The 26,769-nt window shown below is 40.2% G+C and overlaps 2 protein-coding genes and 1 pseudogene across 9 annotated transcripts in view; 1 reads left to right on the top strand and 2 right to left on the bottom strand.

The window, feature by feature from the left end:
- Nucleotides 1-6,749, bottom strand: part of ASB13 (ankyrin repeat and SOCS box containing 13) — a 31,874-nt gene extending 25,125 nt beyond the window's left edge. The window contains exon 1 of the mRNA XM_024580685.4: nucleotides 6,468-6,749. Within this exon, the coding sequence (XP_024436453.1) occupies nucleotides 6,468-6,510 (43 nt within the window). The 5' untranslated portion in view covers nucleotides 6,511-6,749. The remainder of the gene's footprint in view (nucleotides 1-6,467) is intronic.
- A 3,912-nt stretch (nucleotides 6,750-10,661) lies between these two features.
- On the bottom strand, nucleotides 10,662-16,131 carry LOC112321261 (DDB1- and CUL4-associated factor 13 pseudogene; annotated as a pseudogene).
- Nucleotides 16,132-20,053: 3,922 nt separating this feature from the next.
- TASOR2 (transcription activation suppressor family member 2) overlaps nucleotides 20,054-26,769 on the top strand; it is a 69,481-nt gene continuing 62,765 nt past the window's right edge. For 3 of the 8 annotated variants that reach the window (XM_024580608.3, XM_024580634.4, XM_024580616.4), the window contains exon 1: nucleotides 23,946-23,964. In XM_024580608.3, the coding sequence (XP_024436376.3) occupies nucleotides 23,960-23,964 (5 nt within the window). In that variant the 5' untranslated portion in view covers nucleotides 23,946-23,959. Of the gene's footprint in view, nucleotides 20,459-22,482; nucleotides 22,611-23,945; nucleotides 23,965-26,769 lie in introns of those variants that run through there. The other 5 variants (XM_045186685.2, XM_024580641.3, XM_024580625.4 and 2 more) reach the window with 5 other exon arrangements.

Genomic DNA, 26,769 nt, shown 5'->3' on the forward strand with positions numbered 1-26,769 from the left:
ACAATCAACACTACCAGAAAAGCACAGCAAAATATACCCATCCCTCTAATAGTAAAGGAACAAAAAAAGAAAAGGGTCATAAACCCATAAGGGCAAAGAGACCAGCATCTACGGATGACACTACCTACCCTGCAGGATGCTCTGAGAACTGGCGCCATAATGTGAAGAGCCTGGCACAAAGTGGGTGCTTAATTAATAGTGATTATCACACCCACCAATTTTGAATAGCACAGTCTGAATTATAGTTTTAGTGTACTGGAAATTACCTTGGTTCTCAAGGGAAAACGGAAATCTTTATTTTTATATGTAGAAACCCTTACTTAGGAATTGGGGTCAAGTGTTCTGTTGCTTTTTTAAAAAGATTCATTTATTTACTTATTTATTTATAGGGGAATGGAAAGAGAAAGTGGGGGAGAGAAACATCAGTGTGCAAGGGCAACATTGATCAGTTGCCCCCTACTGAGGACCTGGCCCACAATCCGGATGTGTTCCCTGACCAGGAATCGAACCACAACCTTTCTGTTTGCCGGACGATGCCCAGCCCACTAAGCCACACCAGTCAGGGCATTCTGTTGCCTTTTAAGAGATTTCTCAGCAAGTTCGTTTTCAATGTTTTCATTATGAATACCCAAAATATTGTTTGTCAGTAAACAGGCGGTCGAGTGGCCTACAGTGTGGTTTAAGATGAGTAAAAATTAAATAGAAAAAGTTACCTTCCCAAGGAGACAAAACAGTCAGGACTTGGTAAAGGAGGTAAGAAGAAAGTGAAAGAGAATAACTGAAAGCAAAAGAGAAAGAGAAAGGAAGTGAAAACAGATTACTAAGAAGAGAAAGACAGCCAGGAAAGAGGTCTTAGTAGGAAGAAGCAGACTGAGAGACAGACTGGGGATGAATTAGTAATCGTGAATGGAGAAAACTAAACAAACAGAACAGAACAGTCGTTAACCTCTAAAAAAAGCAACAAGTTACACAAAGAGAGAAATGTAATCCTACTATAGCAAGGAGTGCAGCTGGGGACAATATTCACAGTCATAATAATGTGAATGCCAGATACTGATTTAAAGAAAATGTAATTATATTAGAGGATCCTGGAGGGAAGTGCATGGAAGTAGAGGAGCACGGAGAAGGCAAGGGCTTCATCTCCCACAACAGGATGTCTGCCAGGAAAGTAAAGTTTGAAAGTCAGGAAATTGCATTTTCAGCATGTTAGACAAATGGAGGTAAACCAGATGAACAGCTGGAGGAGTTGAAGTATGTAGTTGCTTCTAGGTAGTGGAAATCGACGAGGATTGAGGGGGAATTGGAAGAAGACAGAAATGTTTCATGGTAAATCTTGTGGTTCCATTTCATTTCTTAAACTATGTATAGTATTACATCTATAAAATACATGTTAAATACTAACATGAAATCCTTCATAATCTCTCATTTAACCCATTTTAGAAAACAAATACAGCAAAAGGCTTGCCTAAGATCACACAGCATAGGAATCTCTGCTTCTCAAACTACACCAGGCTCATGCGTATGTTTGTGTGTGTGTGTTCCATTGTCTAGGAACTGGCCCATCTGGACATGGGACATATTTCCTGTCCCAACTGGGATTCTTGGCTCTGGCTCCCAGTAAACATGTTAAATATACTCCAGCCCAAATAGTACATACTGATTTCTTGCTTTGCCTTTCCAATCCACCAAAGTCAAATTCTCAAAGCTCGACCACTCAGAAACAACTAATGAATTTCACTGTTTTTTGTTTCACATACATACAATAAGCACAGGTAACTTCAGGTTTGCATCCTTGAACAATTGCTTCCTGTTCTCTTTTCCAGTGGGTTCTGAGTGATCATTCCTATGACTGCACATATGATACTCATTGACCCCTGAACCCTGACCCCTGACAGGCCACCATTTCTAGAATTGCAGGGGCTTCTATACATGGAATATAACACAAGCTTTAGAGCCCCCTTTTCCTTTAATTCTATCGTCTGGAACCATGCAATGAAATTCACCTCACACAGTGGGAAACTCCTTATAAAAAGTCCCTTTTGGCATTTGACTTGCTGTAAGTACCTTTGAAAGAGGCCCAAAACTAACCAACGCACACAAAATTGTGTTGTCTTACAGCAGGATGCATGTGTCTGTGCTCGTGTTAAAAATACACTGCTTCAATTGCAACCATGATGGGACAGGTGAGCTCACTCCAATCTACTTTCGGAACATCTGCTAGCCTCAGCAGGTGGAAGAGGTCATTTTAAATGGCAGGCACGTTAAAGTGCTTGCTCCCCAGCTCTGAGATCTGAGCAGAGGCTTAGAAGTGTTTTCTCAACTTTTGCCTACTAGTAGCCTAATCTCCATCCATACACTGGCCATGAAGGGCGATTCAGAGAATTTAAATTATCTTATCACTTCTATAAACTCTGCGCCTTAAAATATTGGTAGCGATTTGTGCATCTCCAAAGACCTACTTTTCAACCGTTACTTCAATACACTGTGTCAGACCACAATTTGATGCTGTTTAAATCTTTAGGAAGGTAGAAACCGGAGAAGGAAAACATTTCTCCTCCCTTCTTCTTACCTGATGCTATCAGATTACACTGATTAAAATTGTGGTTGACATCAGCGCTTACCTTTGTTTCTATTTCATCAATACAAGTTGCAAAGTGAAGTTTTTAAAACCCAAATATGTATAGTATTTCCAAAGGTGAATCCCAGGAAGGCCTGGGGCCTGCTAGCAGCCTGAGGAATAAACCAGTCCAAAAGGCAAGGAGGAGAAGGCCGTGGAATTTCTCAGCCAGAATTTCACACAACTTCACCAGCTTATCGAGAGTTGTAAATTTACTGAACATACAAATAATTATAAAGAAAAAAGTTATTTTATCCTGCCTGTTTATTTAGATAGACACTGCCCTTTTATAGTCTAAATTCATCACTTTGCCCTTTCATGCCCCAAATTCCTTATAAGCATTAGTACCGATGGGGCAACATGAGAGTCCACTCCTAGAATTTGGAATAAGATTATCCTCTTCATAAGTAAGACTTAGTAAGAAAAACAGAAATTGCGAGCCATTTGCAGAAGCAATTCAGCCCAAGAAATGGGCTGCAAACAAGACCTAGCTAGAAAGGTTTAGAGAGAAAACCCAAGAAGGTGACTGATTGTCTCCCAGGAACAACAATGTAATTTTTCCACAGCAAGCTTCTACGGAGCAGTGAACTAGGTGATAAACTCACTTTCCTGCTGGGCACCCAGAGTCTCTATGAGAGATGACTCTAATTAATGAAGAAGCTTAAATTTCTCATCATGTTGTGACATTCAGCCCAATTTCATTTTACCTATTCCATTCTGAACCAAAAATTTACCTCTTTTTGTGCTGATATGTTTGGGTTTGCTTCACCTTCATTCAGTTGTCCTCCCTGCTTTCATAAAACTCTTCCAGATTTGCTCAAATTTTTCAAGTTGCAATAGGCCAAGACTTCCTCTACTTCAGTGGTTCTCAACTTTGGTTGCAAGTTAGAATCACCTGGGGCACTTTCAAAATGCATGGTAGCCAGGCTCTACCACAAAGCAATTAAATCAGAATCTATGGGGGTGGGACCCAGGCATCAGCATTCTTTAAAGATCCTCAGGTCATTCCAGTGTGCAGCCAAGATTGCAAATCACTGTTTAGTTATTTCTCTACTGTAGGAAAGCACTGCCTTTACCTTCCACTGGGTCCTGGAACCAGTTTCCCCGAGCAGCTAGCTATCCTTTCTCCTTTCCTCCGGGAGGATCTTTGTGGTCTAGCCCACAACACATGCTTTTATCTACTATTCCTTAATCCCCAACTATGAGACTCCCATCCCTTCCCCATTCTCCAAGGCAGGAAAGTTATACCAAACAGTTAAAACTCATTTGTACTGCTACAGATGGCAGGCACTACCAGCCACAGTGACTGCCTCAGAATCCCAGTGGGTGTTAAAACCATCCCAACGGTTTCCTTCAGACGTTTCTGTTAGCAGTATAACACAGTGCCCAGAGAGTTCTCCATTAAAAGACATTTCTAGAGAGTTCTAGAATGCAGCTCTCTGTAAGGCATAAACAAAAACATGATTTGAAAAGATTTAGAGGAAGTTGACTTCTCAGCCAAGGCACTGATTATCTAGATTTCTCAAGGTGCTTTCAGTACAATGGTATTTTTTTAAAAATCAAATTCTGCAGACACAACAGAAGGATGAACTTGTATATAGGTTCCCAGGCACAGGCGTGCTCCTGACTGTGGACCCCTGAGGCAAATACATTTCTCACAGCAGGAAAGGCCATATGCTACAATGGGGAAATGGCAAGTAAAGCACCCCCAGGTCTCCTGAGAAACCCACAACAGGCCTATTTGTCCATGCAGTCGCAAGACCAGGCCAGCTCTTCAGGTAACCTTACCAATTGATTAGTACCTATTTGGAGTACTAATTGTACCTATTAGTACTCCAATGGACCTATTTGATGGGACCAGTGTGAACATTTTAATGTAATACAAGCAACAACCAAAAAAACTAAACACTCCACCTGGGTTTAAACCTCAGCTTTCTTCTTTCCAGCTGTGTGAACTCAGTTTTGCCTTAAATTATCGACGATAACTGTCTAGCAGCTCTCCCAGGGCTTGTGGCTGGTGCCTGGTATATAAACTAGGAACTCAGTGGCTCTTACTGCTGTCCCAAGAGCTGCCTCTGCTTTTTCTCTCTCCATCTCATCTCCTGAACGCTGTAGACAGCAATGAATTGTGTTTAGACTTCTTGACTAAGGATAACTGAAGAACTAAGCAGCTTTGCCTTGCTTAGAACACAAACTCCCTAAGGCTCCCTTTTATTTTCTGCCAGCCTCTTCAAACTCAGAACCTCCTGAGGACAGACGCTGAGTATGGGGATCACTTTTTCAACTTTGCAAATAGACACTTACCTTGGGTCAATAACACTCAGATTCACTTTAGGATGTGACTTGCCCTACAATCTTTGTACTTATTTACAAGGCCATAATGTAAGGCAGCAATCTTCACCTCTGTGAGGTGTTATTTTAGAAACCGGAAGCTTACATCCTTTGGTTGGAGTTCACCACTAGAATTTGAGATCGAAATGTCAAAACAGCCCTACAATGGGCCTATACTTCTGCTGGGATAGCAGTGTTATTTGGGATTCAATAAATTCAGCTTATTCATTAGTGTTGAAATAGAAGTATCAGCAGGACATATCTTGAAGAAATATATATTAGAACACTCAAAAATAGTCACAAACTGCAGAAACTGTTTGTCCATTAGTTTAGAATGTGCTTTTCTAAAGTCTCATTCCTTAAACTCTGCCCCCAAAAAACAAAACAAAAAAAACCTCAGAAGTTATGCTGTGCTACTGAATGCTCTACATGAATAAAAATGTGTTTAAAGTGACTTCCATGATTAGCTGTTTGTTGCTTATTTAATTGATCCAACAAATGTAGATCACATTGGCAGGGTCAAAGTCTTGTGTCTGCCTGGGGCAGAATGTCAAGTAAAAACGGATGTTTATTAAATGCTTTTGATGGAGTTGAAGGTAGTTCTTTTGCAAAATCAAAACACCTTTGCCTCGCTATGACTGCAGTTCCTCTTAAGCTAAATTTACCTTCAGGACTTCTCACTTTTACTCCCACTTGTTTTTACCAGTGTAGAAATACTTCAGATTTTGTTTTCTTTCCAGGCTTTCGAAGTGCTTTCACTGCTCATTTTATTTGCCATTGACTTAAAGTTTGCTCCTGGAAAGAATGTCCCTTTGCCCTCAAACCCATTTCATTCTTGGGTAGCCCGGATGGTAAAGAAGCATCAGTGAAGAACCAAGATTTCATTTTTTACACAGTTTGACAATGTCACAAGGGCACATCCTCCTTCTGGGGCTGATTCCTTCTGTCACACCTGCGTGAGGGGGGTGGGGAGCAGTGCTTATTACACTGCGGCACTGCCTTCTCACAGGGCACCCAGAAGATGTTCCAGCTCCCACCCTGGGCTGGTACCCCGACTGCGTTATAAATGGTCCCTCATGTGCATTACCTAGCTTCTCCTTCAACTTGACCATGACTACCCACCCCACTCCACCCTCATCCGCATCGTCCTCAAGGCTGCCAGAGCTCTGGTGGTGGGTCTGCCGTTCGGAAGTCCCACTACTGTCGCGTCATTATCGTGACCAATACTGTAACGCGCTGGTGGGGGACGGGGGTGGGGCACAGAAACCCCGTGTCTGAAAGCAGGGAATCACCGAAATGTCCTCCTTTAAGGACAAGGCCCCCCAGCCAGGGCCCACCAAATCGCCCCTGACGACACAGGCAGAGGGCGCATCACCGATCACAAAGCCAATGTCATCAGATGCACCTCCTCAGTCTCCCAAAGCCCGCTCCGGCTGTCCTCGCCCTTTTGCCAGACCCCGAGCTCCGTAATCCCTGTAACGCGGCCCCGCGCCCGCACGGCGCGGCGACCCGCACGTACCCACGTCGCCCAGGAAGCAGGCGTCAGCGACCCGGGGCTCCATGCCGCTTGCTGCCAGGCGCCCCCAGCTGCGTATCCCGGCGACTCTCGACGCTGGGGACAAGGGCCTCTGGCCGAGATGGCCGCGAGCGCCGGGAGTTGTAGTTCCCCCGGCGGTGGTGGCGCACCTCCCGGGACTCCGGGCCAGCGCCGCGTGGTGGTCACCTGCGTCCAACTCCGCTGTCGCTGCCGCTGCCGCCAGCTTTGCTGGGCAAAACAGTCCGTGTGCAAACTATGTCCAGGTGCAAAACATGCCCGTGTATCCATGTGCAGAGCGTGTCCATGTGTCCAAGTGCAAAGCATGTGCTGTGTGCAAAACATGTGTCAACGTGTCCATGTGCAAAACGTGTCCAGCTGCTAAACCTTACTACCATCCTTTGCAGTGATCGCACTCAGCAAAGCTCCAGAGTCCCTCCATGTTTTAATTTAATTATGAACTTCCTACTGGAGCTGACATACTAACTGTTTCTTTCATCTTTTAAGAGGAAGACCTAAATTCCAAATCGTTCACATGCATTAGAAACACACACGCACACACGCCTTTCCAAGTCTCGTGAGGGAAATGAATAACCTGTTTCCGAGTGACTCCAAGTTGACAATTGGGTAAGGCTGCTTTTGTTTTTTTCTTCTTTAACCCACCCTGACCTGACCTAAGCCTAAATGTAGAAGTTAGTTTGGGCTGGAAAGTAAAAATATCAGGAACTGTCCGATCTGGAAACAACATAAGGACAAGCAGAGAGTAGAACGTTTGACGGGTCACGGGGGCAGAGGCTTCCGCAGAGCACTTGCACGTCCAGTCCAGAAAACAGGCACCGTATTTAGCAGGGTTTGAGCTCTGTCAGAACCCATAGCTGCTGGGAACTAAGAACCCCATCAGTAGTATGTATTTGTACTGTTGCCACTTTGTCTACCAAAATTAGGCTCTTGAATTTTCTTTGCAAGTTTCTTTACTAAATGTGGTACATTTTTGAATTAATACATTTGGAATGTTACATTTCCCCCATGACAATGCCATGTGCTTGTACATTTGTCTTTTCTTTAATATTTCTTTCCTGACAGAGTATCTAGATCTGATTATAGATCATATGTTTGTATGCATGTGTGTACGCACATATATGTATATGTGCACACGTGTGTGTGTACACACATGTTTATAAACAATACAACCCTGACCAGTGTGGCTCGGTTTGTTGAGTGTCATCCTGCCTGTTCGATTCCTGGTCAGGACACATGCCCGGTTTGTGGGTTCGGTCCCCAGCCAGGATGAGGCACACATCAATATTTCTCTCCTGCATCAATGTTTCTGTCCCTCTCTTATCCTTCCCTTCTCCTCTCTTTAAAATAAATAAATAAATAAAATCTGTTTTAAAAATTTATTTAAAAAACAATACATCTTTATTTATATTTCTATACTTAAGTCTATATATGTACTCATGCAAGTATGCGCTAAAATATTACAGAGCAAATATTTATTAGTTTATTATGTTGTAATTTTTCTTCATTCTGTTGCTCAGTTCAATAGTTAATTGCAGATAAGCTTGTTAAAGTTTTTATGTATTCAGGAATATATTATCAAAGTGTTTCCCCTTTGTTTAATATTCAGAATGTATTTCCCCACCAAGAGTCAGAATATGTATATTATTCTGTTTTGTTGTTATTAAGCCTTTTATCCATGTGGAGTTTGTTGCAATGTATAGGATCTAAGTTAATTTTTTATCTAAACTAGTAGTTTATTTGTCTAATTTTGTGTTAATCTGCTTTTATTGCATATTAGTTTCTTTTTTCTTTTTAATTAAGATATAATTGACAGATAACATATTAGTTTCAGGTATACAACATAGTGACTCTATATTTGTACATATATTTGTATATATTTGTGACTCTATTTGTAAAATGGTCACCAGTCTAAGTCCAGTTAACATTCTTCACCCACATATAATTACAAATTTTTTTCTTATGATGAGAACTTTTAAGATCTACTTTCTTAGCAACTTTCAAGTATTCAACACAGTATTGTTAGTCATCATGCTGTACATCCCCACAACTTATTTTATGACTGGAAGCTTTTACCTTTTGGCCACCTTCATCCACATTGCGCCTCCCACCTCTGACTATCATCATTTGGTTCTCTGAATCTATGAGTTCATTTTTGTGTTTTGTCTTGTTTTGTTTTAGATTCCACATATAAGTGAGACCATACAGTATTTGTCCTTATCTGCTTATTTCACTTAGTATAATGCCCTCAAGATCTGTCCAAGTTGTCACAAATTGTAAGATTTTCTTCGTTTTATGTATGAATAATATTGCAGTGTGGAGTTTGTGTGTGTGCATGTCTGTGTGTGTGTGTGTATCACATTTTGTTCATCCATCATCCATTGGCGGACACTTAGGTTGTTTCCATGACTTGACTGTTATAGATAATGCTGCAACGAACATGGAGATGCATTTATCTTAACAAGTTTAAGTGTTTTCATTTACTTTGGATAAATACCAAGAAGTGGAATTGCTGGGTCATATGGTAGTTTTATTTTAAATTTTTTGAGGAACGTTAACACTGTTTTCCATAGTGGCTGCACCAATTTACATTCTCACCAACAGTGTACAAGGGGTCCTTTTTCTTCAGTGTCGTATCGTTGCTTTGCAGCAAGTTTTTAAGTTTAGAAGTATGAGTCCCTCTACTTTAAAGTTCTTTTTTGGAATTGTTTATTGGATATTCTGGGTCCCTTGCAATTTCATATGAATTATAGAACTAGCTTTTCAATTTCTACAAAGTTATCTGGGAATATGATAGACATTGTATATAATCTGTAGATCAGTTTGGTGAGTATTGCCATTTTAACAGCGTTAAATCTTCTGATCTAAGAAGATGAGATGTTTTTCCAGTTATTTACATTTCTTTAATTTCTTTCAACAATGTTTTGTAGTTTTGAGAGGATACATTTTGTTATATTTACTCCTAAGTATTCTGTTCTTCTGGCTATCATAAGTGGAATTGTTTCCTTAGTTTTATCTTCAGATTGTTCATGCAAGTGCGTACAAATACAGTTGATTTCTGTATATTTATCTTGTATGCTGCAAGCCTGCTGAACTCATTTATTACATCTAGTAGTTTTTTACTGAATTCCTTAGGATTTTCTATATACCAGATCATGTCATCTGAAAATAGAGATAGTGTTACTTCTTCCTCTTTTTTTTTTTTGCTGAGAAAAAGGATGCTTTATTACTGAGACTTGACCATAAATTATAATTATTATCATTTATGAAAGTTACATAAATGCAGGCTGATCATCTTTAAAGTCTCAAAAAGCCAAATATAAAGCACAGAAAATAAATTTGATTGACAAATGTGCTGACATAATTCTTTTACATATCATGTGAAATCCTAGGAAGAATCATTGCAATAATTATTCAAAGTAATGTTGAAGGTAACAAAAGAGATGTTTGGTGTTAAATGTAAATTTAAATGTATAGTGTCTACAATTTCTAACAGAAAAAAAAAATGTTAGTCTGCAAATACTCTGCATTCTTCAATGAAATAAGAAAGCAGATCAAGGATGAACCAGGCTGCCTTTTAAAGATAATTTTTCAGGGTAGCTAAAATGAGTAATGACAAAGCTCTACACATATAATTAAACTGTTTGTTGTACTGGAATCAGTAGAAGAGACCCTTGAACAATGCAGGAGTTAGGGGCACGGAACCCTTGAGCAGTCGAAGATCCACATATGCCCTGCTGGGGTGCTTAGTTAGTTGGAGCCTCCTCCCCTACACCTAAAGGTTTAGGGTTCCATCCCCGGTCAGGGGTCAGGCTCTCTCTCCCTTCCTCTTACTCTAAAATCAGTAAGTTTATCCTCTTATGAGAATTTAAAAAGAAAAAAAATACATATAACTTCAGTTGACTCTCTGCATTCCCGGATTCCCAAACTTGGATAGAAGATACCATTTGGGCCCACGGTTTGTTGAATCCATGGTTGTACAACTCAAAAATATAAAGGGCCAACTGTGTATTTATTGGAGGAAAGTGCTGCATTTAAGTGGATCTGGCCAGTTCAAACCCATGTTGTTCAAGGATTAGCTGTATTTTTATTGGCAAAGTTTGCAAACCAAAATGTTACAAATAATAATACATCAGTATTGGTGGGAATGAATACCAAATATTATTTCACAACTGCCACTATGTGTTTCTTCTCTGGCATGATTGGCACAGATCTAAGCTTGCTATGTTTCAGACATTCACTTCCTTTAGTCGACGAGCTTCTTTCATAATGCACTGTTCTCAAAGCTAGCTGTAGATAGATTTTGGTAGGTGTTGGTGAAGAGAGATACATTTTATATGAAAATGATGTTGACATTTCTTCTTCAACTTGTGGTTATAATCTTTGGCTGACTTTTCTCATGATGTAAGCATACCCAATGTTTCAGAAGCATTAGCTTTCCGTAGATGAATTTTCATTTAATCAGATCCACACACAATGTATTGTACTTGCTATCAGAAGTCCATTTTACACAGATAACGATGTTGCGATCTCTTTGTGTGATATACTTCCCTGCTTCTACTTTTGTCCACAGGAAAGATTTGAATAGATTTATCAAAACTAGTGGACCAAACTCTTTCCCAGAGAGAGAGAGTAACCCCACCAAGCACCACAGATACATCATCCATTTGCACCATTACAGGAGTGTCTAGTGCACCCACATCAAAAGTATATAAGTTGTAATCTTTGTTTGCTACAATAAAAATGAAAGCTTTCATAGGGTTTCAACAAATTGTATTTGTTCTCATATCTAAGATTTCCTTTTCAGAGGAGTAGCTCACTTCATATCATGTAGTATTTACTATATTCCTGTCAGAAGCACAACTTCCCAAGAGAAATGTCTCAATTGGGTTAAATTTAACACAACTTATACTGTCAAATCCCCAGGCCATTAAACATATAGAACTGATTCTTTGTTCATCCCAAATGTCTCCTTGCTGTCCACGTGTAGCAAAACTAACTTCTTTCCAGTGTGATCAATTCCTGTATGCACCATCTTTCCTAATATTCAATACAATGGTACCTCCTCTTCTCCAAAGCCTGGTCCATCCATTTTCCACTACTTCACAGGTTCGTCATCACCAACAGTAAAAAAAGGACTCCCGCAGAAATAAGCACATTTTCCTCATACAAAACCTTTATGTGTTTGTATTGTACAGATATAGTTTCATTTGATCAAGTTCCAGATTCTAACCTTTCCATCACATGCCCCCGAAAGGACATTTGTCAGGCTCTTTGGATGCTTTGTCCAAGCAATTGATTCCATCTTGGTGACCACCCAGAGAGGCAAGAAATGATTTCGAAAATACCTGTGCCAGTTTGGTAGCAATAGCCACATGGCCATGTGACTTTTGTTTTGTGTTCTATTGATATGATTTATTACATTAATTGATTTTTTGATGCTAAATTCACCTGGTATTTCTGGGATAAAACCCACTTGTTCATGGTGTATAATTCTTTTTACATGTTGCTGGATTTAGTTTGCTAGTATTTTGTTGAGAATTTTTGTGTTAATATTCATAAGAGATATAGGTCTGTGGTTTTCCTCTCTTGTCATAATTTTGTCTTTTTTTTTTTGTATCAGGATAACACTGCCCTTATAAATGAGTTGGGAAATGTTTGCCCCTCTTTTATTTTTTAGAAAAGTTTGTGAATAATTCATAATTATTCTTCTTTGAATGTTTGCTAGGATTCAACAGGGAAGCCTTCTGTCCAGGCTTTTCTTTGTTGGTGTTTTTTAAATTGCTAATTCAATCTCTTCACTTGTTAGAGTTCCATTCAGGTTGTTTATTTCTTCTTGAGTCAGTTTTCAGTAGCTTTTTGGTACTTCTTGGTATACACCCAATTTATCTAATTTGTTGGCACACAGTTATTTATTACTCCCTTATAACCCTTTTTATTTCTGTAAGGTTCATATTGATGTTCCCTTTTTCATATCTGATTCTAGTTATTTTAGTCTTCCCTTTTTTGTGTGTGCCAATCTAACTAAAGTTTTGTCAATATTTTCATATTTTCAAAGAACCAAATTTGAACTCATTGATTTTTCTCTATTTTTATTCTATACTCTATTCCCTTAATTTCTTTGCTAATATTTATTATTTCTGTGTTACTGCTTGTTTTAGGTTTAGTCTGCCCAACTTTTATCAATTTCTTGGGGTGATGGTTAGATTATTGATTTGAGTTTTTCCTTCTAAAAAAGCCTCTAAAAACTTTCTAAAGTTTTTCTTTCTAAAAGTTTTTATCTTCATCCAAGGATATGTTCATTGATTCCAGAGAGAGAGGAAGGGAGAGAGAGAGAGAAACATTGATGTGAGATAGAAACATCAATTCATTGCCTTCCATATACACCCCAACCAGGGATCAAAACGACAACCTAGGCAAGTGCCCAGACTGGAAACTGAACCCACAGCCTTTTGGTATATGGGACAATGCTCCAACCAACTGAGCCAATCAGCCAGGGCAAGTTTTTCTTTTTTCTTAACATAGACATTTACAGGTACAAATTTCCCTTTAAACATTTCTGTAGCTATGTCCCATAGGTTTTGGTATTTAGTATCTTAATTTTCACTCAAGGAAAAGTATGTTTTTTAATTCCTTTTGATTTATTTTTAATCCATTAGATACATAGGACTGTGTTCATTTACATGTATTTGTAAGTTTGTTAATTTTTTCTAGCTATTGATTGCTAATTGTATTCCCTTGTACTCAGAGAAACACACTGAATTTATTAAGGTTTGCTTAATGACCTTGTATATAGTAGTCTACTCCATAGAATGTTTCATGTACACTTGAGAAGAATGTATATTCTGTTGTTGAGTGGAGTGTTCTATAGAGGTTTGTTAGGTTTGGTTATGATCTCCTATTTAGTTATTTTATCCCTCATTTAAAATGAAGTATTAAAATCTCCATCAACTATTGTTTATTTATTTCTCCCTTTATTTCTGCAGTTTTTGCTTCATGTGTTTTGGACTTCTGTTTTTCTGTTTATAATTGTTATAAATTCCTATGAATTGGCCCTTTTATCATTATAAAATTTCCCTCTTTATCTCTAATATCTTTTTTGTTTTAGAGTCTATTTTGTCTTATATTAGTACAGCTATTTTTACTTTCTTATGAATCGTATCCACATAATATATCTCTTTTCACCTATTTACTTTCAATATATTTATATCTTTGAATACAAAGTATCTCCTGCAGGCCCATTGGGGGTAGTGCCCACAAGCATGTGGGGGAGGGGACACTGGCACTTCTTCCCCTTCCCAGGGTATCGTGAGCTGAGCTTGAAGAGGAGATAGGATTTGCTCCCACACTGCAATGTAGCAACAAATCTCAGAAACCATCTTGTTCCTGGACAAAAGCTTTCCCAGGACATGCAGTCTGAAAGTGCTGGCTCAGTGGGGCACTCTGGTCCCTGGGATACTGAACTCAGCAGAACAGGGCTGGCCAAGTGATTCAAGAGGTGGAGGAAGGGTGCCAGCTGTGCACTTGAGGTGGGGGAGACAGGCTCCCTTTCTAAAGCCACACAGTTTAGTTACTGAGTCTCTGCCAAAATCCTCCCTAGAAAACAAGGGCCCCTAAAGTCACTGCTGAGGGCAGCCAGCAGACCCCTCTGTAGGAACTAAGTACAGCAGCATGACCTCACCAGCAGTGAGAGACAGAGCAGTGTACTTCCCACGGTGGCACTGTAACAATAGAAATGCTCATCCTTGGGAAGGTGGTGTCTGGGTATTCCAGGCAAATTGAACCACCACTGATTTTCATCACCAGATGCTTTGCAGGCTCCTCTTCCTGCCTTTGTTGCTCTGGTTTGGGGATCCCTGCATGGGGTCAAAACCCCATGCTCCTAGGGAGGGAGGAAGTGTTGCAGCTGAAATATCCCTCCCACTTCTGAGTTGCCACTGAACCTGGGTGCAGGGAACAGCCCTTTCCATGCCTCCGCCTTTCTTACCAGTCTCTGTGTGGCTTCTTCTGTAAATCCTTGGTGATTATATTTCAGTTCAACTACCCCTCAGTTGTTATTCAGATTGATTGCTGTAATTTACCTGTAAATCTTGTTTGGGGCCAGGAATGGGTGAATGTAGCTTCCACCTACTTTGCAGCCATCTTGAAATCTGGATCTTTTTAATAATTTATGTTTATTGATATTTTCCATCTGATCTGACATTGTCATCATAACTTCCTTTACTTCTTTAGACTTTCCTTTAGTTTGTTGAACACATTTATAAAGGTTACTTTGAAGTCGTTCTCTGGTAAATCCAACATTAAGCACTGTCATAGGAGTTTCTTTATTTTCTTTATTTTTAAATAAATATTTTATTGTTGTTCTATTACAGTTGTCCCAATTTTTGCCTTTTGCTCTCCTTCACCCCCCACCACAGACAATCCCCACCCTGTTGTCCATGTCTATGGATCATTCATACGTGTTCTTTGACTAGTCCCTTCCCCTTTTTTCTACTCTTGTCCCCTACCCCTCCCTTCTGGTCACTGTCAATCTGTTCCTTGTTTCCATGCCTCTGTGATGCAGACCCTGGCCAGCATGGTGCAATGTGTTGTGGCTGCGATGGACAAATTCACACGGACTACAGAAATCCTGTGGACAAAAAGGGACAGCATGGCCGCTCTCTAAGTGAGAGAGAGGGTGGGAGGGCCTCAACCCCTGCCTGGACAGGTTTTTATTGCTTTTCTGGGTACATTACATTGAGGGTGGTCCTCATTTACTATGCACAGGTTCCCTGTAGGTGATTACCTTTTACAGATAACAAAGGAAAGAATGTTGCTAATTGCTTCAAAGATAAGGATGTTACAGATCAAGGGGAAAAGTGGTTGAACTGGTTACACTCCCTACTTGGGAGGGTTAGCACAGATTTTAGGAAGTTACTTTAGAGATATTCAGTAAACATTTGCTGCCTCAATCCAGGGTGAGGGAGTTTCAGCAAAAGAAAGTCTCATAGTGGGCCTGATTCCCCACGGGAAAACCTATCCATGGGCGTGGGTCCTGTGTGCTGGACTTCACTCCCCAAGGGACTTTCTGAGTGGGGGCTGGGCTACATTCTCACGACAGGTGGAAAGGTTCCTTATACCTCTGGTTCTATTTTGCTTGTTTGTTTTGTTCATTAGGTTCCTCTTACAGATAAGATCATATGGTATTTGTCTTTCCTGCCTGGCTTATTTCACTTAGCATAATATTTTCCAGTTCCAGCCATGCTTTTGCGAAAGGAACTGGAGCTCTTTCTTTATGCTGCATAGTATTCCATTGTGTAAATGTACCACAGTTTTTTTGAGCCACTCATTTACTGATAGGCACATAGGCTGTTTCCAGCATTTGGTTATTGTAAATAATACTGCTATGAATTGGGGTGCATAGGTTCTTTTGAGTTGGTTTTTCAGGATTCCCAGCAGTGGAATCGCTGGGTCAAAAGGCAGTTCTATTTTTAGTTTGTTGAGGAAATTCCATACTGTTTTCCACAGTGGCCGCACCAGTCTGCATTCCCACCAACAGTGCACTAGGGTGCCCCTTTCTCCACAACCTCACCAGCACTTGTTGTTTGTTGATAGTGATGGCCATTGTGATCAGTGTGAGGTTGTCTGTCATTGTGGTTTTGATTTGCATCTCTCTGATGGCTAGTGATGTGAGCATCCTTTCATATGCCTATCGGCCTGCTTTGTGTCCTTCATTGGAGTTTCTGTGGCATTCTTTTTTCTCAATGTATGGGTCATAGTTTCTTATTTCCTTGTATGCCTCATAACTTTTGGTTGGAAAGTGTACATTTTAGATAGTAAATTACCCTAACTCTGTGTACTGCTCTCCCCTCCCCACACTGGGACTTGTTAGTTATTTATTACTTTATTTATACCTATTTAGTGACCAGCTTATTTATTTTAGTGGTATCTATTTCCCCATAGATACAGTATTGAGTTTCTGTTGTTTCTTCTCAGGGAGGCACAGCTTTGGTTATGCCTACAGTCACCGTGGTATGACAGTAGTATTGGTAGAGGTTTGGGCTGCTGGTTGGATTCCTATTTGTTCTACATATGTTTATCCTGAGGGCCCAGGTGAAAGGGGGAATGGCCACATGAGACATGGTTTCCCCGTGTGCATCATCCGAGCTCAAGAGACAAATAAAACTATGCAAGCATCCTGAGACTCCTGTCCATATAATGTCTGCTTATATTCTAACAGGCAAAAAAAATTCACATGGCTGAGAACAGTATCAATGGGGTAGAGAAGGAAACTTTGCCAACAGTGGAAGGGGGAAGAGAATAAATATTTGTTGAAATAAAAATATAAATTATCATATCCAGCATGTCAGCATGGTATACACCTAATAGTAATGATGCATGTGTGCACCGAGAGACATGAATAAGAATGTGCAAACAGCATTATTCATAGCTGCCAAGAACTAGAAATAACCCATATGTCTATCAACAGTACAATGGATAAAGAAAATATGCTACACCCACACCTACATGTACAGATTTCCCCGATTATCTCAAAATAGAGTGTTCCTTATGAAGCATTTCTTAAGCTGAAATAGTGAAAAGTAAAGAGTATCCCTTGCTTTCCAAAACATCACGTTATTCCATCCTGCTACATTAGTACACCAATGGTTTTTATTTGTGGTGAAAACAGGTACTAATGTAAGTCTTTCATAAAAACAAAGTGGCACCATGCAAACCTTCTGAAAGTGAGGGATACCTGTATGACAATGAAAGTGAAAGAATAAGTTCACATGAAATCATGAGTCTCACAATTTACTCCAAAGAAACAAGGCACAAAATCACTCAATTTATATAAATTTCAAACCACTAAATGATGAAGTTTAGGGATGGTCATTGGCACCAATAACATGCCAACAGGAATCCCCAATTTGAGGTGCAGTGAAGAAGGAAACTTTATTCCATGCAAAACAGCTCAATTGTGGTACAGTGCAGCTATGAGGCAGCCCTGGGGCCAGGCATCTCTCCAGCTAGACAGCTCTGTTCTGCTCCTCCATGGTTTGCACTTCTCACTGTTCTGCTCTGCTCTGTTTGGATAAAGATGTTCCATGTTTCAGCTCAGCCAAGGAAACACAGTCTTCATTGGAAAGGGGAAGTGCATTTCCAGAGCCAGAGAGGAGCTAACTTTTACAGACTCCCTGGTCCCTGATTGATCTGTCATTATGCAAATGAGGACTCCAAATCTTTGCAGTTTGATTGGTCCAAAAGGCACTGGCCTGATTGGCCAGAATAGAGTCATTTTGGTTGATGGGTGAAGAAACTGATGGAGATATAGTTGCACCAGCTGCAGCTGGATGGAGAAGACTTAGTATTCCAGGAACTCCTTCCTATGGGCTGGTTCAGATGGCATAAACAGTGCAGGCAGACATTTCAGTCCAGTGGCAGGTAGTTCAGCACAAGCTTCTCCCTGAACTGCAGTTTGCATGAAAGGCACCTGTGTAGGCATGGCTTTTTTTTTTCTTTTTCTCAAATTTGAGCCCAGTTAAGATGCCAGGAGCCCTTTTCAGTAGGTACCTTCTTTCTCAGGGTCCACAAAACCTATTAAGAAAAGTAAAGAAGAGATTACAATGGAAGTTAGAGTAGTGGTTAGGTTTGGTGATAGGGAAAGGAGGTGGGTATTGACTGGGAGATGTCACAAGAGGGAGCTTCTAGATTTTTGACAGTGTTCTATTTCTTGAACAGGTTGTTGTTTTCATAAATATTTGCTTTGTGATAAATTAGAGATTTGTACAAAATTAGAGATTTTGGTTTTGTATATTTCAAAATATCTGTTGTATTTCATTCTCTGCTTCTACAGCCAGCCTTCTTCAGTTCCTGAGCACATTTAATTTCGCTTCTAGGGCCTTTGCCCTTGTTTTGTCCTCTGTTTGAAAAGCTCTTCCTGTACATCTTCCAAGGACTAGTTTGGTTTGTTTTTATTATTGACGTTTAACCTGAAATGTCCTTTTCATTGAGATTGTATATCTCTGCCTGTTCTGCCCCTAGCCTCCAACCCCATCTTCCAGCACATCCAGCTTTTTTCATAGCAGCATTGTTAAATTAAATTCTATTTTTGTTGTGGTGGTGATGGTGTAATTTATGCCTGTTTTTCACCTACCTCTAGAATAAGTTTAATTATGTGAAGGGTCCTTGTCTAACTTGTACACGGCTGTAATCATAGTGCCTAATTCAGCATCTGGCCACAGTAAACAGGAAAAGATGCTATTGGGTTGGCCAAAAAGTTCAATTAGCTTTTCCCCAGAAAATGGCTCTAGTAGGCTTATCTTTAAGATCATTCAAAACCATTTCGTTAAGTTGTATTGTGATAGCTGTCATATCAGCATACATTAAAAAAAACCTTAATCAAACTTGGTGAATTTTTGTGCAGCCATTTTAGTATTGAAGATGGAAGGAAATAAGTAACATTTCCAGCGTATTATGCTTTTTAAAGAAAGGTTGCAATGCAACTGAAACCAAAAAAAGATTTGTGCAGTGTATGAAGAAGGTGCTGTGATTAAAGTGTCAAAAGTAGTTTGATAAGTTTGTTGGTACTGCTGACAGTCTGGACAAATAATCATGCACTGTTGGACTGTCTCAGGAACTGGAAGACCTATAGGAGCACCCCCAGCCTCTATCCACTAGAAGCCAATAGCAAGAGACAGCTGACATACTCAAAATATCCAAATCAATAAAGTTATTGGTAAAAATGAAAAATGTGTTTTAGAGAAAAAGCTAAACAGACTTTTTGGCCAACCCAGTATTTAATAAATGAATCTTTCTATATCCACCATGTGACACAGGACCCAGTTCACAGTGTTTACAGTATTTAATACCTCTCATTGCTAGAATTAATCTATTTGTGGTCCTTCCAGCCCTCTGCATAGATCACCACTTCTAGAGGTGTTTTACTATGGAACTATAACGGAAACAAGGATTTACCATTTATGTTTCATGGATTTACCATTTATTAAGTTAAAACAAGGGTTAGGTTTCATAAATATAGCTTTTGACCAAAACAAAACAAGGCTCACTGGGACAGCTGCAGCAGACTACAAAAAGGATAGACAAAAACACCACACCTAGGCCAAACGAGCCCCCAAAAGCCAGCGCAAGCGCGCCACAGCAGCGTGTAGGCGGATTCGGGTGGGCAACCGACGACGTCCCAGCCCCGAGCAAAGACCGTCAGGAACGCTGCGCGCGCTAGTTCCGTTATCCAATCCCCGGGCGCGCCGCGGGATCGCGCCTGCGCAGAGGGGAAAAGCGAGCGCCGCGTGGACGCCTGCCGCAGCCTGCGCTTGCGCGTCGGCTTCTCCTCAGTGATTGGTTTCTACCTTGCGCGGGGTACGCCAATAGTTCAATTTTCACTTTCTCTTCCCCTTCCTTCCTGAGGCGACTGTGTTTTACTTCCGGTTGCCAGGTTCGTCACTGAGAGTCGACATGTTCTTTCAGGCCGCGAGGCCTCTTGGGTTCTTTTCCTTTCTGTGTCCTATGAGGGAGAGACGACGCTAGGCTGATTAGCCCGTCGGGGCTTGAGCGTTCCGAGCCTGGACGCCGGGCCGCGTTCCTCTCGCCGGCGCCTTGCGCCGGCCCTTCGAGGCCTTCCCCGAGCTTTGGCACAGAGGCGGAGAGGAAGGTCGTCTTGCGACGTGGTGGATCCTGAGCATCTCTGATGAGCCTGTGCTAACGGGGAGCCAAGGCCACCCACTAGAAATCCGGGTGGAGGGGATCCCGCAAGAAGACAACTCAAGGGCTTCCTTTGCCGTGAAGGAGGCAAAAAACGACTTACTAACAAGGTCCGAAAAATATCTCTTGTCACATTTGGCCGCGAGGGATCGGGAGGAAGGAAGCGCGTGTGTGGAGGAGCGGACAACGTATAAAAAGCATGGGGAAGAAATCGAAAAACAATCCCAGATTCTCGGGAGTGCCGGCAGCACAAAGAACAGGTAAAACTTCCCCTGTGTGGGGACCTCAGTTTGTGGACCGTTGTAGACACCTGGAAGGAATCAGGAGACCCTGTCCTCCAAGACTGAGGTGCATGGTGTAGCTGTTTGGGCGTTTGTAGCTTCTCTATTATAGTTAAAACTTTTCAAGTTGCAATTTGCATGCTTTTTATGAATGATGAATGACTAACGCGTTCTTGCCTGTTTGCCCTGCTCTGGGGTGAGTAGGGTGGAAGAGGACGGTGGTTGTCTGAATCGTTTTTGCTTTGCTGCTTTTTAAATTTCTCCACTTTTTGCCACCTGTGGCCATTCTCAGTTACATATTAATTTGTTGCTAGGAAGTCAGCATTTTACAGGTTGATATGGGGTTTCAAAATTTATCTTTCCCCCTTTTTAAGGCAGAAAGTCTAGAACGGTTTAAGTTATTTCCTTTGAGTTGCTTGTCAGAGGACAGCTCCATTTTTATGGACGTTATGATAAATACTTAAAGCTTTGCTCATTTGGTTTGGACGGGCTGTTTAGTTTTATAACGATTCTCTAATCCTGAAACTTGTGGTTCAGGATTCTCTAAATCCTGAACCACAAGTTTCTTTCTGTAGAGAATGTCAGTACCTAACACTTCGTTCCTTCCTGCCTGCCTGCCTGCCTGCCTGCATGCCTTTCTTTTCTAGGTATTAAAGGAAGAGATCTATTCATAGGGTGGATTATTTAGCGAACAACTGAAGTGGCGCAAAAGGAATGTCATGCTAGTTTGGTACCTGCAACCCAGCTGTTTGAGTGTGGCACCAAGCCGCATTTTGTGGGAGAGCTTGCAAACCTCAAAATTTGAGGAAGATACTTTGAAGATCTTCAAGTTTTATTTTAATCACCATTTGTTTGAAATCCAAAAATTTATGTAGACATCCCTGGCCCTTATTTATTCTCCCTGTAAAGTAAAATTAGAATGATAAAGCTTGTAAACTTAAGTGTTGTACAAGTTTATAGTGTTATTGTAATATTAGCGCTCTAAGGTCCCATAATGTTCCCCTGAAAAACCATTAAAGGGAAAAGGGCGTATATATGATATGTAATATTATTGGATCTGAGCTTGGTACTAAGCCTACTCAGGAGGTTTATAATAAAGGACATATTCCTTGATAGTGTAAGAATAGTCCTGTGTTGAAAAACCTCCTTCTAGAACTGTGTAGCACTATACAATATGTTCAGGACATCAGTAAATAATTCACCCAAACTAGAGAAAACTAAAAAGTGACTGTTTTTAGACAAATATTGTAGGAATGACAAAGAACAGCATTTGAAATTCTGTGTTTTCAGAACATTTGCCAGGTGTTACCAGTTGTCTTTAAAAAGAGCTGTATCATGAGTATCTCCTGTAATCCAAACAGTCGCTTAAGTGAATTAAAATGCACAGTACCTAAAAACTTGCCTGAGACAGTAATTTGTTAAATATATATAGTATATTTATGTAGAACAATTAAATAGATAAGGCATCTATTTATTGAGTGAGCTTTCATTTCTCCATGAATGGATGTTTATTTTCAAGGTTTCCCCTACAACTAACAATGCTGCAGTGATTATATTTTTTGCTAATATAAACCATGCTTCATATGCTCGTGATAGTATTTCTGTAGAAATGATTCTTTATGAGAACGCTGGATAATAATACTGTTAACTTGTCCTCAAATGATTGTACCTTTTTATATTTACTCTCTCAAAGATGTTTTTTTTTTAATCTCCCTGCCAGCCAGCAATGGATGGTAACATCATTTCTTTAATATCTTACTAATTTTCTAATAATTGAAAATATCCCATTTTAATTTTTATCTACTTTGGGTGACAAGAAAGTTAAACATTTTTGGCCAGGTCATATCCTTTGCTTGATTATTTGGGTGGGGGATGTGGTTCTGAACTCTTCTCTGAACCATTTCTCTATTGCCATACTGTTTTAGTTATTATAGCTTTATAATGTATTTTGGTACTTTTTTTTGAAAAACACTTTGGGCTCTTCTTTTGCATTTTTCTTCCAGATGAAATTTAGAATCAACTTTTCAAGTTCTATAGAAAATCTTGTTGGGATATTATTTGTGATTGCTTTGAATTTATAGATTAATTTGAGAAGAGACATTCTTTTGAGTTTTTCCTTCTAGGAGAATAGGTATGTCTCCTTGTTTCTTCTATTATAACATCTGTTGTAAAATATACCATTTATGTGTACTGTAAAAAAAAAAGCGTATGTGTACTCAGCTTCATAGAACATTGCAAATACCGTATTTTGCTGTGTATACACTCACTTTTTTACCCAAATTTTTGAGGCGAGAAATAAGAATGCGTATTATACATGGGTATAATGATAATGTACCATGGGAATAATAATCCCGTGTATAATGCACACAAAGCCGTGGGTGCGCATTATACACAGGAGGACATTATATGCGACAAAATACGGTACCTTAGGAGCCTTTCGCGTGTGCCTCCCCCCAGAAGCAAAGTATTCCCTGCCCCATCACCATGCTCATTTTGAATTTTGTGTTAATTACTCCCTTATTTTTCTTTACAGTTTTATAATATTGTTTACTTTCACCTGTTTTTGTATTTATTTAAATAGAATCATACAGTATATTCTGTGAATTACTTGTGTTAAACATGTTCCTGAGATTCATCCCTGTTGAAGCATGTGCTCATATTTCAGCAATTCAGAAATTTTTCAGTCTCAGGACTCCTTTACTCTTTTAAAAATTATTGAGGACCCCAAAGATCTTTTGTTTATGTGGATTATATCATAGACATTGAAAATGGCCAATTTTAAATATATATGCCATCTATTGGTATATTTATTATATATAACAGTAAAGATAATATATATTTATTGTTACCTCTAAATACTATAAATACTACATTTATTGGGGTCCCCTGAAGTGAAAAGACATGGATTTCCAAGTAGGGCTGGGATTTACAATCTGACCTTTGTTAGTGGTTACCTGTGGACCATACCCTCCAGGAAATTGAAGCTCGGAGTGATCCTCGTAAAATAATAATAAAACCTTCCACCTTCCTCTAACTGGTGTGGCACAGTTGGTTGTACTTCCTCCCTCCAAGCAAAAGGTCGTGGTTGGATTCCTGGTCAGAGCACCTGCCTGGGTTATGGCAGCCTATAGATATAGATGTTTTTCCCATTCTCTTTCTCCCCGCCTTCCCTTCTCTCTAAACCATAAAAAATAAAAATAAATTTTTTACAAAGTCCACTTCTGGGAATTAGAAGACTACGGAAACAGAGGATCAAAGTCACTCTGCTTGTTTTTCCTGCCCTCAGACCACGTTGCAGCTTCCACGAACCCCCCTGCACCCGCTGGCTCGCGGTCCACAGCCCTCGTTGAGTTTTAAAAGGCGCCACCCCGTGCCTCCGCGTGCCTGTGCGGTGCCGGCTGTACTGGCCTTCACTGGCGGGAGGGGTCTGGCGGGAGGGGGCCCGTCGAGGCATTGGCACAGCCCCCTCCCCCACACACCATGAGGTAAGGAGGGCCACTGGGCCTCCACCCCCAACTCTGGCTCCCCTCTGGTGCCTGGGGCACCTAAATTGCCTGCGAGTTGCCTACCAGAACGCCGGGTGCAGAGGAGACTGGTAGAAGGTACAGATTAGGTGCCCAACTGTGTGTAAGGGGGTTTAGGGAGTAACTTTGGTGGGGTCACAGAAATGAGACGGGTGATGACACACCCCACACTTGGTCATATGGTACTTAAAGGTTTACAGAGTGCCTTTGCTCCTAACTCATTGGATTCTGTGAGTATGGTAGTGGGGAAACCCTTGCAGAAGTGCTAGAGAGATGGCATCACTTCTTCCAGTGTTTCTGTGTGTGTAGACTTAACAGTATTTTAGATCATCTTTTGAAATTTAAAACTGATTCCAAATGGGCTTTGCACTTCATATAACACCAAGAAGTATCTTGGTTTTTACTCTTCCTGTACATGATTATCTTGACATTAGAAAACACTAAAACTTGTATATGGCAAACATTTTCAAATGTTCATGAAAATCATAGATTTCTCATTCTATAGTATTTTCTGGTTTTTTTTTAATGGGGATACTTTGTTTTATGGGTCTTTTTACTACTGTTTTGGTTTATGGGAAGTACTATTTCCATTTGTTTTCTCTACTTTGTCTTCATTTAGTAAACTAACTTGCTGCTACTTAGGACTATGGGAGATCTTGTTTTCCAAAATTAAAATAACTTTACTTCCCCCAGGTTATATTCTATGCTTATGTGACATTTTGGATGATAGTACATAAAGCTGTAAAAATGTTAGAAAAATTACTTATACTCACCTGCTGTGGTGCTAGGTGCTCTGCTGGACACTGGGGGACTTTGGTGAATAAGATAAATAGTATTTATCTCTATGGACCTTACATTCTAGTGGGGAAGATAGACCCCCCCAAAACTAATCTTATAAAGTAATTGTAGTTACAATGAGTGCTTTTAAGAAAACACCTACTTTAGGTGATCAGAGGTTTATCTGAAGGGCAACTTACAGATTACACTAAAGGAAGAGAGGGGGTTAAACCATGGGCAAAATGGGAGAAAAAGCATTCCAGTCAGAAATAACCAGTGCAAAGGCCTGAAGAGATGAAAGATCTTGAATTGGAAAGATCAGCGTAGCTGGAACTTAATAGTAACTTTGTTAGCAGGGGCTAGATTTTACATGACTGAGGCAGGAGTGTGCATTGCATCTGAGGGCAAAAAGAAGCCACTTCAGGGTTTTAAGTAGAGAAATGATCAGGAAAATGAATTCATTCATTCATTACATAAATGTTCATTGAAAATTTACTGTGTACTAGACACTATTGTGGGCACTGGAGATACGGCATGGAAAAGGACAGATTCCCTGTGTTTATGAAGTTGTTAATCTGGTGGTGGGAGGATAATCAAACAAAAATATCAGATATTGATAAGTGTTGTGCAGAAGACGATCATTATTTATGTATTTATTTTTGTAATCCTTACCGAAGGACATGCTTACTGATTTGAGAGAGACAGACAAACATCGATCAGTTGCCTTCCGTACGCACCCCAACCGGGGATCGAACCTGCAACATAGATAGGTGTCCTGACTGCAAATTGAACCCTCAACCTTTTAGTGTATGGGACAGTGCTTCAATCAGCTGAGTACCCAGCCAGGGCAAGATGACTACTGTTTAAATTGTGCTGTATATTCTTTAAGACCACACACACACACGTGCATGCACACAGAAACACAAACACACTTTTCTTTCCCTGAATCAATTTATGGTAGGACAATCTTCTGTGATAAACAGCTTTCTTTTATTTGGGAACATATTAATTTTGTTTTAAAGATTAAGTATGGCAAAAGTAATAATACATAAGTGAAAAAATACTGTATAGCAACAAAAATTTACATATAAGGTCTGTCCAGAAGGTATCCAGCCATGTAATATATAAAATAGAGACATTTATTAAAGAAGATAAAAGATACAAGAAACATTATACACAGGACAATGATGCTTCATTCCCCTTCAAAGTAGGCACTTTGGGCCCTCACACAGTTCTGCCAATCACCATCAACTGCCCAGTTGTATTTTCCTGAATCTCATTAACAGTGTGAAATCTCTTCCCTTTCAAAGGTGATTTTAGTTTTGGGAAAAGCCAGAAGTCACAGGGCACCAAATCTGGGCTGTAGGGGGTCTGAGTCACCTGGGTGATTTGATGTTTCATCAAAACACTCTGCCTGAGGCATGATGCATGAGTTACCATGATGAAGCTGCCAATCACCAGTTGCACACAGCTGTGGCCTTCTGCATCATCTGAATAGTTTCCTCAGAGGAATGTTCAAGCTTAATGCAAAATTTGATGCGGATTCATTGCTCTGTTCGCTCAGTCATTTTGAGTGGGACAGCCACACAGTACCCATGCTCACTCAGCGGTGTCTACCACCCCCACACTGAAGTTGTCATTGTTCATTTGTGCATTCCAGTCCTCTCCTTGGCTGCCAAATGTGGCTGGGTACGTCGATGTTGCACAAACTATTCTCACTATATTAACAATGGCTGGACTTTTCCTGGACAGACCTTATATATACCTAAGAGAAATAAAAACATGCCCATGTAAAAACTTGTACACAAATATTCCTAGCACCATTATTCTTAATAGTCCCAAAGTAGAAACAACCCAAATGTTCATCAGGTGGTGATTGGTTAAGTAAAATATGGTTTATCCATAAAATGAAATATTATTTGGCCATAAAAAGGAATGAAGCACATGCTACAATATGAATGAACCTTGAAAACATGCTAAGAGAAAGAA

The sequence above is a fragment of the Desmodus rotundus genome, chromosome 4 (genome assembly GCF_022682495.2).
Source record: "Desmodus rotundus isolate HL8 chromosome 4, HLdesRot8A.1, whole genome shotgun sequence".
Classification (NCBI taxonomy): Eukaryota; Metazoa; Chordata; class Mammalia; order Chiroptera; family Phyllostomidae; genus Desmodus; species Desmodus rotundus.